Consider the following 18,727-nt stretch of genomic DNA (forward strand, 5'->3'; position numbering starts at 1 on the left):
TTGTAATCAGCTAGGTACTAGTGAGTGTACAAAGGAAAAAATCAGAAAATACTGAATTTATCTGTATTTAATTTTTTTTTCAATGACATTAATTTTGTTTGTATGGAAAAATGGAAAAGTTTAAAAAAATAGAAAATAGTATATTCACCTTACTAGTCTTAAAAAATAGATCAAAACTAATCAGTGGCCGAAAAAAATTTTGAAATCCATCAATAAATGACTGAGATATAGATTATTGAAGTTTCCATATTTTAGGACGAAACATCTGTAGATTCGAAGCGCCTCTGACATCACACTCACTCGCGCTAGTATCGCTAGGGCGGATTACTTCGATTGCATGATTTCTTTATTCAAAACTGTTATTAAACGTAAAATAAAATAAAATTGTAATAAAAATATTGCTCATACAGTTAAAAATAATATATAATTTTACATATTCACATTTATTTATTCTTTATTTATGAGTGTTTACTGTTTAGTTTAGTTTTAATTTCAGTGTAAATAAATAAATAAATAAATAAAATCTTTATTTTACTTTAAACATGGTATTCAATGGTGAATGGTGATACAATTATATTAATAAAGCACAAACATGTTCAGCCAATACAAGCATGCAAAAATAATTACCATAAATGGTGTAATGGAAGAAGGCTTCGTCGAAGGTCGAAATGATTTAATTTGCGTAATATTAATATGAGTGAAACATCTTTAGGCGCGTTTAGAGTAAAATTTTAAGATCGCGTCATGGCAATACCGTAACGTCATGGAGTAAGGCGACGATTCTTCTACAACGATCTTTGCATCTTGGTAATAGTGTGTGTACAAATTTACGCTGGATGTTTAGAAAATCATGTAAGTAATCTTTTAAACAGACAACGAGTTTAAAAAATTGCATATAATGACGGGGCAATGTGCGCTGATATTCATAAAATATAAGAAAATATATAAAATAATACTAAACAAACCATACAGAGAAACCGCAAGAAAAAATAAAAAAAATCACATATAAAAAGTATTATATTCATAAAGTAAATCAAATTTGCAGAGTAATTTTCTGTACAAAAAGTAATGATATCCCACCAAAAATATAAATGTAAAAATTGGAGCCGAGTTCAATCGTTGACTTAATTTGCCAAAAAAGAAATGAGATCTAATTAATGTGTGCCAAGTTCTGCAGACAGTCCAGAAATTTATTTACAAAGATGTATTAAGTTCTTAGGTTGACTGAAAACTCAATTGTTTTATTTTCCCTTAGAGAACAATGTTTATTCCAAAATATAACTTTTTAAATTTGAATAATATAATTATTTTCACAAAGCAAACAACTAATGACCTATTGAACCCCATAAAATAATGAGGCTAGTTTTTAGAACCTCACAAAATATAAACAGTATGTAAAACTAGCCTCATCAAATTATGGGGTTCAATAGGTCATTAGTTGTTTGCTTTGTGAAAATAATTATATTATTCAAATTTAAAAAGTTATATTTTGGAATAAACATTGTTCTCTAAGGGAAAATAAAACAATTGAGTTTTCAGTCAACCTAAGAACTTAATACATCTTTGTAAATAAATTTCTGGACTGTCTGCAGAACTTGGCACACATTAATTAGATCTCATTTCTTTTTTGGCAAATTAAGTCAACGATTGAACTCGGCTCCAATTTTTACATTTATGTTTTTGGTGGGATAATATTCACGACGTTCGTTCGCGCGACGCGCAATCGTAACTATCTTCACACTGTTAAAGCCCGGCTTTGTTGGCCATATAAATTGCTATAGAATTCTATAGATAGGTATGTAGCTACTTCAACGAAATTTCATACGTTAGAAGAGATAAGCGCAAAGCCCGGTAAAAGCCCACGAGTGCAAGCGAGAGAACTATATGTCACTCAAGAAGGACACCGCACTGTTTATACAAAGTACGACTTTATTTGAATAGCAAGAAGGATGAAATTAAAAAGTTTGACTCGAATTCGACATTGTTTGTTGGTGAGTTTTCATTGAATTTCGGAGCAAATTTTGAATTGCTCGTTGCGCGCGAATTTTCAAAAGTGAATTTGGGTATTTTCCTGTCTCGTAGCGAATTCCTTAGGCAAGCCGGGCTTTTCGGCTTGTATGAACGTACCGCCACTGATAATATCAACAATATTTACTCTTCAATACGTTTGCTAGTCAAACATCTTTGAAAAGATCTTCTATTTTTTTAGTCACAGCCATAATTAAATAAAAACTACAATTGATTATAAATTCAGTTGAATTTTATTTTAAGTACCTACGCATAAATCTTAATAAAGATAAAAGTATTTTAGATAAATGTTATCAGAATCAGTGCTTTGATTACCTGGACAAATGTTTCGCATTCTGACTGTATTTCTAATTGTTACGTGTATATTAAAACATTTGCCACAATAACCTTTAACAAACAATAAGGAAAACCGGCAGCTTCCTAATATGCATGCTATTTTATATGCTTCATCTGCTTATCAAGTCACACGTCTTATACGGCATGCTCAAGAATCTATAATTCACTATCCTTAATCTTTTCAATTAGATCCTTTGTATATCAGGGACAAAACTGTAGCTATTGATATAACTAATTGTCATAAGTGACGAGAGAGTTATCCGTGATCAAAAATCCGTGCCCTGGGGTACTATGTGAATCTTGAAGAAGTACTATCATACCGCTCGCGTATTCAAAGGAAATTCTCATAGCAATGAGATTTTTCCTCCCGGTAAAAAAATGTAGTCTATTTCACTCTCTAGACCACCAATCATTAGACACAAACATCATATTAGAAAATAGTTCCGCCTGGACATGAAAGAAAGACAAATTAACACAATAATTGTAAGGTTAGTAAAGATATCTTAGTTGCTAGGTCGTCCGTGATCCTCATAATATATCACATAACTATACTTGACATATACTCGTTTGTAAAGCTTGATATAATAGCCACAAGGGGTTCTAGTGATCGTCGAATCCACTGAATTACACTTGAATTATGACAATAGGTTCACCTTAGGGTTCACCTCAATTGCATGGGTGATGGGACAGACACTTATGTATTTGTGTGTATGCATACTACATTGTACATATCATATGCATCGAGTATTTAACAAAGTAGGACTTTAGACTTCTATGACAATACAATGTTTTTATTTAACAACAAATAACAAGGTTTACCTTGATGGTGTCAATTTTATGACCTCTTGTAACACTGTCATTTGTATATTATTATGTTTCATGTTAATAGATTTTAAAATCAGCAGTGATTTAGTCTGTGAATCTTCTACCGTCGTAATCATATTATGAAAATTTGGTGGTTGAGAGCAAATCGATCAATTTCTTAAAATTTGTCATTAATTGCTTAATCTTTTTTAGGTCAAAGTCATTTTTGTTATGCTCATTTAAATGCTTACTGGGTGCCAAGAATTGGTTACGTAGCCGTAGGTACTTCAATAATTTTAACTGAGGTCTGCATCTGCATTTCTGTTATTATCTTGTAGGTGCCTTTCAATTCAAACGTTCGTATTAATCTCAAGTGTATCGTGATGCGTAGATTTTAACAACCATGATAGAACCAAATGATTTTTTAAAAATCTATTTGATAAGAGTGTTTTATCAAACTTTGATGATACCTATCACTCAAAAATGAAGTCAAAACAAATATAAAACCAAAGCATATTATCTACCTTCTACTTTAAATCTAAGGAAACGTTTCAAATCCACAAACTTTTCCACAACATTACAAAGAAAATCCTAATGAATTTACGTCGCCGCGATATCGATCCCCTACCTGTACTAGCTCGGTACGTGAGTACTGATTAGGTACGTCACGACTTATGTATAACATTGGAGGGTATTCGCTGGTAATCACTTCCTAAGTTCAAATGTTGAAGCCCTTGTGTATGATTTGTAGTACTATTAATAACATTCATATTAATATTTGTACATCTTCAACGAATGAATAGATGTTATGTATTTTTGTAGGATATAGAATTGACATAGGATACATTGTGCGGGTAGTTGGAGCTTGGACCAATAAATATAAACGAGTTAAACGAAGAACGAACGGATTATATTGCAAATATAATAGAAAATACAATACTTAAACTACATAAAAGGACGACTAGACTGATTTTATCGTACAACGAATTTATCTGTTAACAGTAGTAGCGATTAAAAATGTATATTCTTATAGATAATTGTAGTTAGGGAAAAAAAGAAAACATTTAATGATACAGGCAACGAAAAATAATTTGAGCCGAGCCTAAAAATAACAAGTCCAATTATATCAATCAAGCTCTTAATAAAGTTTAATTTGCGGCCTCCGACATTCTTAGAAATAATAATCTAATTTTACAATTATTTATTCATCACAAATTAATATCCACGACTAGAAATGATAATAATTGTTAAATTGTGATAAAAGGTCGGTCTTATCTTGAAACTAGTGGTATACCACGATTTTATGTGGGTGGCAGCCGGCAGGATATTCGGTTGGGTAAATACATTAATTAAATTTTTAGATTGATCCTTTGCAAGGAGTTTCGAAGACTGTTAGTTTATCATATGAAGACAAGGTAACAGCTTTAATCCTGTCACACCTATTGCCCAATCAAGTCAATAATTTTCTGCATTAATCTATTTTTATAATATAATCTAATGCGTTATTATTCCATACATCCTGTTGCTAATGGATTTAATATTCCTTGAAATACTCAGATTAAGGCAGATAATTAGTATACACTTATATAAAATTATAAATGTCACGTAAACACCTGCGTATTAACAATCTTGTTGCGAATGTTGAAATAGGTAGTTTGACCGATACGAGCGAGAAATCCAGACTTTGATTCATACTTAAACAAAAGGATATTAGTATCTGTATACAGGTGCGTATGATCGATCAGTGAACGTGTAAAATACAACTAATAGGATAATAGCATTTCATGACAACATTACGTATATTGCAACAATTCTCAGAATTAAAAAGTTAAGGCGTAGTATTAGAACTGTGAGAAACGGTGGGATTGTGAATCGGTTAAACCACAAATTAGATAGGCGCAATTGGAAATTAATTGGAATCGATAAAACCGTCTAGGTATTTAGACTTTAAAACTTGTATTCGTTGGTTAGACGAGGACTTTATAGCGAGCGTGGTCACATGCAGCTATAACATATTATACAACTGATTGTATAAAATGAGTATTAATAAAAAGAGATGATCTCAAATTTAGTATTGGTAAATTTTGTGAATACATTTTCAGAAATACATTTTCGTCATCCACAGGGTTCGGGAGATAAATGGATTTAAGCCGGGCTTGTAAATCTGATTAAAGGGGTATCAAACGGAAAGCCTGATCTACTTAACAAGACAGGAGTCAGAATTCTCTGAAATATAGATTGGTGGCGACGTCTCTGCTTGGAATGAACTCGCATTCAATAATGATGGTACAAATTGATCTAGATTGGAGTCAATTAATGTTAAGAACGAATTGTATGCGTGTTGATTTTACCAATCATTCGTAGTCAAGCGATGTTATGCACATACAGAATCATGATAAAAGAACGACCTTAATTAACTCGATCTGTTAGATTTATTGGAATTTAAAATGCCACTAAAGTGCTTTTTAATAGGACTTTTTCTATACTAGCTTTTTGCCTGCGGCTTCGCCCGCGTTGTCTCAATTATTTAATAATAAAACCTTCCTCTTCAACCAATCTATGAATTAAAAACACTGCATCAAAATGCGTTGTGTAGTTTTAAAGATCTATAAAAACATTCAGACAGACACGAGAAGCGACTTTGCTTTATACTGTGAAACAAATTAGTGAATTACACAAAGAACCCTAATACCCAAAATGATAACAAGCACAAAGTCACGGATACAGTTGAACATAATTACCATATCAAGGACCTTCAGTTTGGAGATGGTAATCTGCTTACGTAGCATCGTATCAGTGATCGATATACAACCCCGCTCACGGCGAAGGCTGAGCATTGCCTGTTTGTTGAAATGTGTCTGTGGTGTGATATAAGATATGCTATAATTGTGGTGTTACGATATTTGGAATGATTATTTATGAATTAATTGTTTGTATTGGAGACAGAAATTGTAATGAAATTAGCCTGAGTGTGAGAACTTATGAAACTAGTTAATTTGACATAAATGCTATTGCTGTTGATTTTCTTGATAAAAAAGTGGATAAAAATGTTCAGAAGATAATTGACCTATTCAATGAGAAATTAAATACATCTTAAACTTTAATGAACTTGAAACTTAAAGAATACATGAGTGATATGAAGACCGATCGAGAAAAACTTTTGTTTTTTTGTTTTATTAACGTTGATAGATTATTATGTCTATTTTTCAAAATTATAAACGTATGCTACTATAGAAAGTTTTATGTTCCATGAGCCCAGTGCTGCAAGATGAAGTGTTCTTTATAAGAGTATCTATTACGTTCTATTCTGTTAATTTTTTATCTCCAAAAGCAGTTTATTCAACATGTGCATCTTCTCCATATCTTCTCATTGTTTACTATGTTAATAACATTAAGACGAAATCTGGAGAAGCAATGCAGTATTTCTCATTGTCCACCCACGTCACGAGTATGTTTGTCCTTTTATGTCTCCAATTAAAAATTATTATCAGCAATACATAGTAATAATCGAAAGTCGCTAATGAGTTACTAAGCCGATATAGATAGATTTGATTAAGCAATCAGTATTCTTATTACTCTTTGGTTCGGTGGTCGTGTGTTCTGTGTCTGTGATGTTTGCAAATGTCGGTGGTACGTGGTTGCAGGTATGGTTATGAAATTTATCATGATCTGCAGTTACTCGTTCATTATTAGTATGATTATTAGCTTTTTAACAAATGCTATTATCATGACTGTTATTATTATCCTTAATAGTTGGAAAGTAGGGTAGTTTTATATGATTTAAGAGCTGGGAGTTAAGCACAACTAAAATTGTTATTAATACATCGACTGCTTTAGTTCTGGTTGTACAATTAGTAGTATAGGGAGATATATCTGCTAAAGTATCCACGCTTCTGTGTTTGGCGATACTAGATTAAATTAAAGATTTAAATACTTAAAAGATACTTTTAAGAGTAAAGATGGATAAGAGGTGACAGGCGTCATGGAAGCCATATATTCTGTGATATTATCCTGTGAAAGCATACACTCTTCTGCTATGGAAATTTATGGCTTCCCTAATGTTCTAATGTATCACGATATGGATTAATATGTGCAATGTTGCATACAAAAGATGGGATATAACCTAAAAGATTCAGATACTTTCGAGTATTAAAATGTCTGAAATTGATTTGCGAGTTGGATAATTTGATACGCATTAGTTTTGGCTCTATAACGAATTACTAAAGAGTAAATATAATTGGAAACTGGTTTTCACCTTTACGGGATTTTTAAACGACTTTTACTAGCGAAGCAAAATATACATAGACAACTGCGTACATTGCACAAACGGAGATTTTTGCATCGTAGCCATTTTTTAAATAATTTCATCATGTAAATAATACAGATAATTATAGAAATTAAAATTGTAATCATAAACAATATTCTCAAAGCAATTAAATCAAAAATGAAAATCTGAGATGTTACTAGCGTAATAAGCATAATCGTGATATCCGAGTGATACGTTATCAGTTATAACATATTATATTGACGCATAACATATTGACGCATAAGGATAAACTACTGAAACTATAAAGAAGTAAATGATTTTGACTTAAAGTAAAAAAAAAAAACATATGCTGTTACTTTATCTCTCTATTTACTACTCTTTGTTATGAATAAAATCATTATCACACCATCGTTTAATTATAATTGCCTTTTGAAATTCCATTAAGTTTGTCGCAAATTGTATATAATACAAAGTTCAAGTAATTATTTCAGTATCAAAGGCTTGAACACTTGAGAAATGTAGAGGGCATTGACCGTAAGCCCAACGACCCAGTCATTAAACGGTATCTGAAAAGTAAATAAAGTAAACTTTAAGATGAATTATACGAAACTAGCTGTGCCCCGCGGTTTTACCCGCGTTTTCAAATAAAAACCCCTGTGATTCCCATCCGTGTGCGATTTCCGGGATAAAATCTATCCTATATGTTAATCCAAATTACCTTCTGCGTGTGTGCCAAATTTCATTGTAATCGGTTCAGTAGTAATTGCGTGAAAGAGTAACAAACACATACATACACATCCATCCCCACAAAATTTAGCATTTATATTATTAGAAGAATACCCAATAACTACTAAAAATAGTTTATAAAAAAATACTATCGTTACATACCAATATTTACACTTACGCGCACATGCTCCGAACTCTCCGAAGTAACCGAAGTATTAAAGCTAAAATAAGCAATCAATATTGTGTTTTAAATCGCTATTGATGAATTTAACAGATTAATAAACTAATTTGCAAATAATATTATGTAGGCATTTTATCTTAATTGCTCGATATTTTCGATTATCCGGGATAATATTATTAGTATTCAAGTTGAACAAATAAAAAATAGTAGTCCTATATTATGTATTGTTCAATCCTCCAATAATAGTTATACCAGAGCAAAATAAAAAATAAATTTAACAAACCAAAAATTATAATAACTAGGTCAAAACCATAAAAAACTCAAATTTTAAAACAACCGCAAAAAATAGTGTTCTGCTTTGACGCCTAGTTTTAAAATATAAAACCTGTTATATGTTAATCTTTTTTATATATTTTCATCACAACCGTCTTGATTTAATTTGTTACAAGTGATAAGGGAACCCCGCCCCGGTGTTTTATCTCTGTCGTACGATTTTGAAAGTCGCTAATTGTAGAGATTGTTTCTGATAAACGACAAGTTCATTGAGAACGAATTTAATTTTTCATAAATCGATAATTTTAATTGAACATTCAATTATAAAAAAAGAAAAGTCTATGATATTCGTACAAAATATTATTGAGTCATTAATTTTGAAAAATTCATCGTATACAATATACATGTAGAATTGTTGTTGACCAATTCAAAAACGGGTAAAGACCTTTTAGAGACATTTTAAAAGATTATTTATTTATTTATCAACTCATACACGTTCTAAAGACAGAAGACTCATTTAACGCCAAAAGTTAAGAGGATTAAATGTATCATCCAAAAGAAAAAAACGATCTGAAACCTCTTATATAGTTCGCAGAAAATAATTTATCTCCAGGCGTGTAAAAAGCTTTTGATAAAAATTCGATTAAGTAATATGTGAGATAGAAATTGTCGACCTTCGTCCCTTTCTCAACGATGTTACAGGGCCAGCGATCGACCTATGCAGTTTGACCTTTGTGTATTATAATCATATTTCATCTTTTGCAACTTATTTATAATCCCTTTTTATAGGCGTGTGACATTTTATACCTTTATTTATGGCTTATGAATAAATAACTTAAAATATATATTCGTTCAGTTTCTAACAATGTTGTTCTTTCCATAATTATGAAGAAATGTGATTTATTTCTAATTTAGCCTACATCAGATTTAATAACACTAATTTTCTCTTAAAATTAGGTACAATGTATGAAAAAAGAAGCTAGTGCCTTCTGTGAAACAATGTTTATTCTATCTCTTATAAAATATATTACTCCCTGATCAATTTTCATTATAATAACTAGCTTCCGCCCGCGACTCCGTCCGCGCGGAAAAATTAAGAAAAATTAAGATTTTTTTTCTACGTATTTTTCTGGGATAAAAAGTATCCTATTTTATGCCCAGGATAATAAGGTATAATTATTCCAAGTTTCATCGAAATCGAACCGTTAGTTTTCACGTGATGCCTGAACATACAGACAGACAGACAGACAAAATTTTTTTTAATCACATATTTGGGCTTGGTATCGATCCAGTAACACCGCCTGCTATTTATTTTTTCAATATTTTCAATGTACAGAATTGACCCTTCTACAGATTTATTATATGTATATAGACTAGATTATAAGAAAATGTCAACAGCATTACCGTCTAATTCATAAACGCGGTCATTAGACGATTAACAGAAGATATTTTCTTTATAAAACAGTTTTATCGTAGAAAATATTATATGATAAGGTTATCCAGGCTTACTCCCACTAGCATATATTTGCCAACGTTCTAATATTCTCAATGGCAGCATCTGCGACTAACCGCAAATTCGTTAGAGTTAATGTTACAAATTAGTTTGCAAATTGTACATACATTCGGACGTTCTGCTCGTGAACTGTAATTGCAGTGCCATAATTCATAGTTTCTACCTACAGTGTACACGTTCTTTTTCTTTGGTCTATGAGAGAGTGACTTACCACGAAGTACTCAATTTTATACTCAATTTTATATTAGAACTAGCTTTCCGCCCGCGGCTTCGCCCGCGTTTTCAGAGAAAACCCCGGGATAAAACCTATCCTATCTCTCAAGTTGGATCGAACTGCACATGGTGTGCGAATTTTATTATAATCGGTTTAGTGGTTTAGGAGTCCATTGAGGACAAACATTGTGACACGAGATTTATATATATTAAGATTATTTAGTTCTATTATTAGAACGTTTATAATAGCAGTGGTGGCTCAGTGGTGAGACCTTAGACTTCGAATCGATAAGTCCGTGGTTCGAGACCAGGCGAGCGCGTAGGAAATAAATTGATTTTTCAATTTATCTGCGCATGTTGTAACATCACCACTGCTCGAACGGTGAAGGAAATCATCGTGAGGAAACCGACATGTCGAAGAATTAAAAAGTTCGACGACATGTGTCATCCGCCAACACGCACTTGGCCAGCGCGGTGGATTATGGCCTGTACCCTCATAGGAGGCCCGTGTCCCAGCAGTGGGAACGTATATGGGCTGATGATGATGATGATGATTAGAAGTTAGAACGTTTTTTGCCTACCATCCTTTTGTGGATCGTGATTGATTGCCCCAAATTCTTGCTATTCATTGACCAATCTCTTTTTGCTTCATATTAAATGGTATCAATTTTATTGTATTCATCAACAACAACACGACAACTAATTACAACTGTCTCCTTGACTTGATTAGAATCTAGATTGAGTTTAATTATGTCTAGTGCTTAGGCGCTTAGCTCTAATCTTAGTTAACTTAGTTCTAATAAATTGCTTGCAACTTGTTCCACAGACGTCGTGACTCGTGGCTTATAGTGCTCAATGTGAATTTAACAAAATAATTGGTTGTTGAATCCTAAATTCCATTTTGTGGATATTATTCTTCTTCTTTGCTCCTTGTGAAGTCGTTATAACTAGTCGTATTCAGTAATTTAAGTTCTTTTTGGAAATTAATTTAATAAAGTTACGGTAAGAGATATCTCAAGGCAATGTTTAAAAAAACAGAATTTAATAATGAAAAGGATGAGACGTTAAAACTCGAGCTTAATGTTATGTCATTAGAGGAATAATTACAAAGTTAATTGTTAACAAAGGTGAAAGGGTAAATGTCATGACATTTTTTACAAAGTTAGAAACTCGTGAGACGCAACACATTAAAATGTTGAAAATGTTTAGGATTCTGCGTAAAATATAAATCTAAATTCCAGCAATGAATGCATTATATAGATAGCTTAAATGTGGTTTAAGTTTCATCAACTTTGATGCCATATTTCAGAGCCGTGGGCGTCTGAACAGACAAAGTACTATAACATTTCAACCCCGCCTACCCTCTTGCGTGGGAGCTTCCACTCTGGCTATTTTTGTCATTGTTACTTCCAACTATGTCAAACTAATTGGCTTTTGACTATTTGAACTAGAATGTATAGAACCTTAATGATGCGTGTTGCTGGAAAAAATCTAATTAGTGCTTGATCTAAATCGAATAATTGTGCAAGTATTCCTGGGTGGGTAAATGCTATTTTATAGGACATTTGTAAACCCATTAATGGAGGGTAATTTAAAACTTTTTAAATTTGGGATTGACGTTTTATCCTGATATGCAAAATACATGGACTTGCAATATTTTTAGTTTTGGTGGTTAGTATTTGGTGAATTTTTCAAAATATATTGCATAATATTTTTAAAAATTCACCAAACACTTATTAATAGATTTTTTTTAGATAAATGTCAGTTTACGTGTTTATGAATAAATAACACTCAATAAGCCTATCTAAATAGCTTATTGGTATTGACTTAAAAAAATAAAAGAGAAAAATTATTGATTAACAACTACAGTAGATGAAAAGCAGCAGAAGTGAAAAGTAGTTTGCTAAAGAACTGTACAATCTCTCAAAATCAATTAAACCTAGTCAGCAATCAAAGATCCATACTCCAGGCATTACGAACCCTATTTCCTAACGCATACGTTCGTATTTCCAGAGATATCATCAGGATGGTTCAGCAGCGATGACGCCAGGCAAGAAGATGGAGTCGAAGGGCACCCAGATCCACCTCCCGCTGATCAGCCGAGGGAGCAGAGGCGAGATCAACGACAAGGTCACTTTCTCGCAAGTCAAGTCTCCGGAACAACTGAACAATGGTCAGGTTTTAGGGTATGTAGCTATTTGTATTGAATGAATTGCACAGCACTTGAAATGAAATTAAAATATAAGTTAGATTGTTATACTCGTAGTTGAGAATCTAAATCATAGACCATTCCAAATCGTCGTATAAAACTCTTGTTTGGTATTTTTAAAAATGACCTTATTTATTTTATCAGACTTACCTATTTTAACAAAAGTATATGTGGTACTAAAAGTAATTTCAAAAACAATACTCGACCTTTCGAGTAAGTTGAGATAGGGCTAAAAGGTAAACTGAATATTTAAGAAGCAATTGTATACAAAACTGTTATGTAATGGGACCGTTCCATTCGAAAATTGAAATACATAATACAGATGAAACCCACGCAAAATCTCATTCTAAAAGTATAACGGTGGCATTCTAAATGTACCAATACCCTTTAACAATTTCAATTATTGGTTTCCATTATCACCCAGAAACACCGAATTCATTACAGCTAGTTCATTAATATTCAATTCTACAAAGACAATGTTACGTTATTCGTTGTTATCTACACTAATATTATAAAGAGGAAAACTTTGTTTGTTTGATTGTAATGAATAGGCTCATATCGATTTTAAAAATTCTTTCACCATACGAAAGCTACATTATCCACGAGTAATGGCTTTTATATGGCTTTTATATAATATTATCACGCTAAGACCAACAGGAGAGGAGCCACGCGGGTGAAACCGCGCGGCACAGCTAGTCTGGTATGTTTGTAATAGTTTTAAATAGCATTATGATCTATTGATGAGAGCGTTCGCTCATCATGTTAACTAGTTGCGAATCAAGCTTGTCATTCGTCATTGAGAATACATTGCTCAAACTACATCAATTTATATATTGCTAAATAAGTCCACGCATACTAGGTAGTTGTTTGACTCAGCTCCGTTCGGGTAGATATTCTTTTAAACATAATATATTGTAGAGACCTACCATATATGTTATTTGGGGATGATTTAGCTTTCTCATGGTGAAAGAATTCTTCAAAATGAGATAGTAGTTTCGAAACCTACTCTATGTAAATAAACAAACAACCAAATGTTTCCTCTGTATAAAATTAGTATATCTAAAAATACAGTTGAAGAAGAATCTGAATAGGCTATTAACAAAGATAATGTATCCACATTTTCACATGATGCAATCGATCTCGTTACACTTCGATGCAAAAATGCTCATAAGACACAGTCATAAAAATACATTCAAAATGACAATAAATTCAGAACAGTCACAAGGAACGTGATATTCGAATGGAATTAGCATTTTTCCGTTCAGCAGATATTATACATTCGGGATTTTAACCTTTCTGTGACGTGGGAAAACAAATCGAGTAACGGAGTGTTATGGATTTACGTCACAGATAATTTGGTAGCCACCTACTAAAAATTACCATTCACATGTTAATTTTGAACAACAACATAAGGAGGTTATCAGTTAGAACGTATTGTTATTATGGGAAGTCAATATGATTAGAAATTAAAGACTTTAACGGATTTTAAACGCGATTTATTCATTATATTATTTTCCCGACGTTTCGAACGATTTTAAGCATTGTAATATTCTCTCGCATATTGATTCTCAAATACTTTTGAGTTTGATGTATAATGTATATCTAACGAATCCCTTTTGAGTTATCTTTTACAATGTGAACGAATTAATCACTCCTTAAAGAAACTGTTTTGTAAACGATGTTAACTGAAGATATTTGTACACGATCATCAGCTGTTCAAATTGAAGACAATGGTTGATGTTTAATTAGGTAGAAACTCTGAACCTTATGCTTCTAGTAATAAGGAATCAGGAAAATTGTTGATTGTTATATAAATTCTTGTCAATGACTCTCATTCAAGCCAAGATGCACGTCTAATCAATAGGTACACGAAAAAAAAGCAACATTAATTTCTCATTTGGCACTAAAACTGAATAGGGAACGGATTTTTACAGAAATCATTGAGAAAACTTATGGGTTGGCGCCAATTTACCAAAGTGACTTGTTGTGGACAATTTCTGACTAATACATTTCTAAGAAATCTATTGAATATGTTTATAAATAGTCGTCCAATGTTTTGGTTTCACTTTTGTTGTCAGACGGAATCAAGTGATGTGACACACGTTTTTTATCCCAATAAAATTTAATGTTTACGATCTTTAAATTGAGTATGAAGACGAAACAATCATGAATAATTATGAAATGTGTTCGTGCAATTACATTACCAACAGTGATTTTAACGATACGAACCACAACGAACACTCAATAGTTCTGAATAATCTTACCTATAGATTATCCCAAAAGAACTGAGGTACGATATATTTTCCAAACTTTATCCTTTAGCGGCAGACCATTTATTCTGTCACCAAGAAATTTAGTCACCTTGTAGTTTCGAAGTTAAATTGGTAATGTTCTTCATCCAGAGAATATATTGAAAATATTCTATATACTACAATTTGTCAGAAGTGAGCTGATAATTTTGATATGGAAACCCCAATAGCAGATTTAATTAAGTATATGATATCGTTATGTTTCGTCATCATTTTCAGTAATAATAACTTTTGACCCACTGTTCAGAGGCTTGTTTTTCATTTTTAAATTGGAGATTCTTCTCTGCCCATTTCATCCATCATTTATACATATACGCCATGTTTTCATACGTATCAATTTAATAGGTACGTAAATATAATATCGAGATAGGTATATGATCGCAGATGTTTACGTTAGTGACGAACAATTTCGATGTACCTATATTAACTAGCTTTCCGCCTGCGGCTTCGCCCTCGTTTTCAAATAAAAACCCGCATAGTTCCCGTTCCCGTGGGATTTCCTGAATAAAACCTAGCCTATATTACTCGTGGATAATGTAGCTTTCGAATGGTGAAAGAATTTTTAAAATCGGTCCAGTAGTTTATGAGTCTAATCATTAAAATCAAACAAACAAACAAAGTTTTCCTCTTTATAATATTAGTGTAGATTTTCAAGTTCAAATATCTTTTGTACCAAAAATTTAATCGGGATCATGAGTTATGTTCTGTGTTTCGAGAATACGAGTTATTTAATCATAATATTATCTTACAAGATCATGTGTTACATCAAATCGTATATGTAATTTTGTAAGTTCCATAAATATCGGCGCATACCGTCTATTTGTATGTATGTTTAGTGCATGCGGGATGCTGGCAGATTGCCAGAAGTTTCTTCATATAAATTGTCTCGTTTTGTTATTGTATCTATCTTATCTAGGCTAAACGATTCTGATTAGATTGATATTAAAATCGGTTGTGTATTGTTTAATAGCTTGTTACTTTTTTCGTTTTAGTTTGTGAAATTAAACGAATCTTCCAAATTATCCTGAAAATTTACTTCAAAAGAAAATTGAGTTTGCTCAGAGTTATAAGAGTACGTTTAATTTCCAATCGATCTAACTTTTAAGGAATAATTTCAGTTGAAATTTATTGAGTTTCTTTTCATCATATCAAAGAGCGCTGTAAGGTATCAAAATTTGATTACTTCAGTATCCGTGAAAGAAGTCTCAGTGGCAGATTACAGAGTAAATTACAATTTACTTGAAATTAAATATTCTAGAGGTAGATCTGTCCTCGATTTAGTTTTGGATACATAATCACTAGATGATCTAGGGATTACTAGATCCCTAAGTGATCTAGGCTATTATATACGGGTGAAGTCGGGGCTGACCGCTAGTTTTATTATACAGAGAGATGACAATTCATTTTTTTAAACTAACCAAATATAAACATGGATACCGCAGCTTATTTTCCCAAAATTTCAGCACAGACGTAATGTTTACATTGTCATACCATTAGCATACATAAGCGATCATTTGTGAAGCTAAAATAATACATTTTATTACATAGATGTGTACCGTTTGCTGACCTTAACATACTATCGCGAGGTGATTATATAATGTGGGGTGAACCTTTGGGAATAAACGGCAAATTGCGTGATACCTCTGAACGAATTTAGCTTGTATTGCTGTTTATTAGTTGCTGTTGCTTAGAAATGGAAAATTCCGAAGATATCTGATTATAGAGTAATTCTTTTACGTGCGGCTTCGTTCGCTTTCATCCATACTAATATTTTAAATGCGAAAGTAACTCTGTCTTTCTGTCTGCTACTCAATCACGCCTAAACTACTGAACCAATTTGCATGAAATTTGGTATGGAGATATTTTGATACCCGAGAAAGGACATAGGCTACCTTTTATTGCGAAATATGTACCACGGGCGAAGCCGGGGCGGATCTCTAGTAATAATATACTTCATTGTGATACCTGAATATGAGTAAGTTTTAACTAAGTACTTTTGAACATCAAGCATACAAACTCAAACTCAAACATTTATTTATTCAGTTAGACTTCTTTTAGAAGCAGTTTCAAATCGTCATTATTTTTATTTTTAACATTTACCACCGATTCGGAAAGCAGTTGTATGGAGAAGAACCGGTAAAGAACTCCATAGTTGCTCTGTACACACAGACGTATAGATTTCTCTTATAACATAAATAACGGAAAAGTCATAATAAAATTACTTGGCATTGTGTTTTTTGCTTATAGTAATTACTTTCGACCGAATGTATCAGTTTTTATGAAGCGTCTCATAAACTCGCAGTCATTATGCTCTAAGAAGGCATTAGAAATGCGTTAGCATTCATGATTCAATCATAATAAAAATATCTTATTAGTATTTTACTATGATATGTCTTGCCTCTTCTTTACTATTTATGACTCTCACAAAATGTAGGCCTATTTATAAGATAAAAATATGCTATCAAACATAAGTAGGGTTGTCAAGTCAAGAGCTAAGACATGACAATGTGGAGTCAAGAGCTATTGCAGTGGCAATATTGGGTGATCTCTGCCACTGTTAGCAATCCATTGCTGGCCACATATGAGGTTTCTGCACGCGATTCCAGAACATCTAACACGCGAAGCATTGTACTGCATACTACTACATTTTAATTCGTGTTTTGTCTTTAACAGTAATGGAATACATATCACCTATGTCTCGGCACGTGCCAACCCTTGACCTTGAACTTGAAGAAATGCTTACGTAACAAGCAATTTTTCGAAGTGGGAAAAATAATGGGCTGCGTATAGTTTTAATAATAATTGGTCGTTTCTAAATATTTATTCGGCCGGTGCGCTAAAGGTCTTCGTGTTGTATTTTAATCTAGGTGTGGATGAAATTGTTTCGAGGGTGTAATGAATAAATTGTGTTACGAAAAAATGAATATTAAAATTATGATTTAATATTTTCATGTCTGTCATTATATTCATCGTCGTCTATCTATAATTATATACCTCGGGTTTTAAAGGTTTTTTGTAATCTAAGGTTTTTATATACTCATTAATTTCAACTCGAAATGCTATCGATTCTCCAATATAATATATATTTATGTTGTAGTAAAAAATAACGCGTGAATTTTTTATTCATATTATATTCTATTTTAAGAGCATTCTTCGAAAGATTTTTAACTTTGACGTGCCCGAAAAAAATTGGTAGAATTAAACATATTACAGAAAAAAATATTTTATCTCATATTTTCGATTAATGAAAATAAATTACGATTTCTTCATTAACTTTACCGCCATAATAATAAAACCATATCCTTCCAGAGGCTCCCAAGTGAATCTATGCAACGGCGGGGCTGGTACCATGGCGCTTGTCCCCAAAATCCCCAACGGGTCAGCATGCCAGAAGAAACCCATGGCCACCCTCACACACTTACCCAAAAGACCTCCAGTTGACATAGAGTTCTCTGAACTATCCTACTCTGTCAGCGAAGGCAGGAAGAGAGGGTATAAAACCCTTTTGAAGTGCATCAATGGAACCTTCAGGTCCAGTGAGCTGACGGCTATCATGGGTCCGTCTGGCGCCGGGAAAAGTACCCTGATGAATATATTGGCGGGATATAAGTAAGTTTTCTGTAAAATACAATAATAAGATATAGAAAATCGGTGATTTGGACGTGATTGTTTGTGAAATAATTAGTGAAATAAAAGGCCAAGAGAAGTTAAGTGTTTATTAAATGTGCACGTTTAAATTTACTAACCGAAACTAATATAATATATCTTTTGCATTTAATTCGATTTAGCTTGAAGTTCTTCCATACATCAACATTGCTTTTATTGCATTAGTAGATGCACAGCTCTTCTGCTTCCTTTTATGGGCCTG

The 18,727-nt window shown here is 32.5% G+C and overlaps 1 protein-coding gene across 3 annotated transcripts in view; it reads left to right on the forward strand.

The window, feature by feature from the left end:
- The window catches only part of LOC123693603 (ATP-binding cassette sub-family G member 1), a 39,016-nt gene that overhangs the window by 13,185 nt on the left and 7,104 nt on the right, over window positions 1-18,727 (forward strand). For 2 of the 3 annotated variants that reach the window (XM_045638778.1, XM_045638780.1), the window contains exons 2-3: window positions 12,355-12,527; window positions 18,169-18,468. In XM_045638778.1, coding sequence (XP_045494734.1) covers window positions 12,382-12,527; window positions 18,169-18,468 — 446 coding nt within the window. In that variant the 5' untranslated portion in view covers window positions 12,355-12,381. Of the gene's footprint in view, window positions 1-11,325; window positions 11,344-12,354; window positions 12,528-18,168; window positions 18,469-18,727 lie in introns of those variants that run through there. The other variant, XM_045638779.1, reaches the window with a different exon arrangement.

Source organism: Colias croceus, chromosome 8 (assembly GCF_905220415.1).
Source record: "Colias croceus chromosome 8, ilColCroc2.1".
In the NCBI taxonomy this organism is placed as follows: domain Eukaryota; kingdom Metazoa; phylum Arthropoda; class Insecta; order Lepidoptera; family Pieridae; genus Colias; species Colias croceus.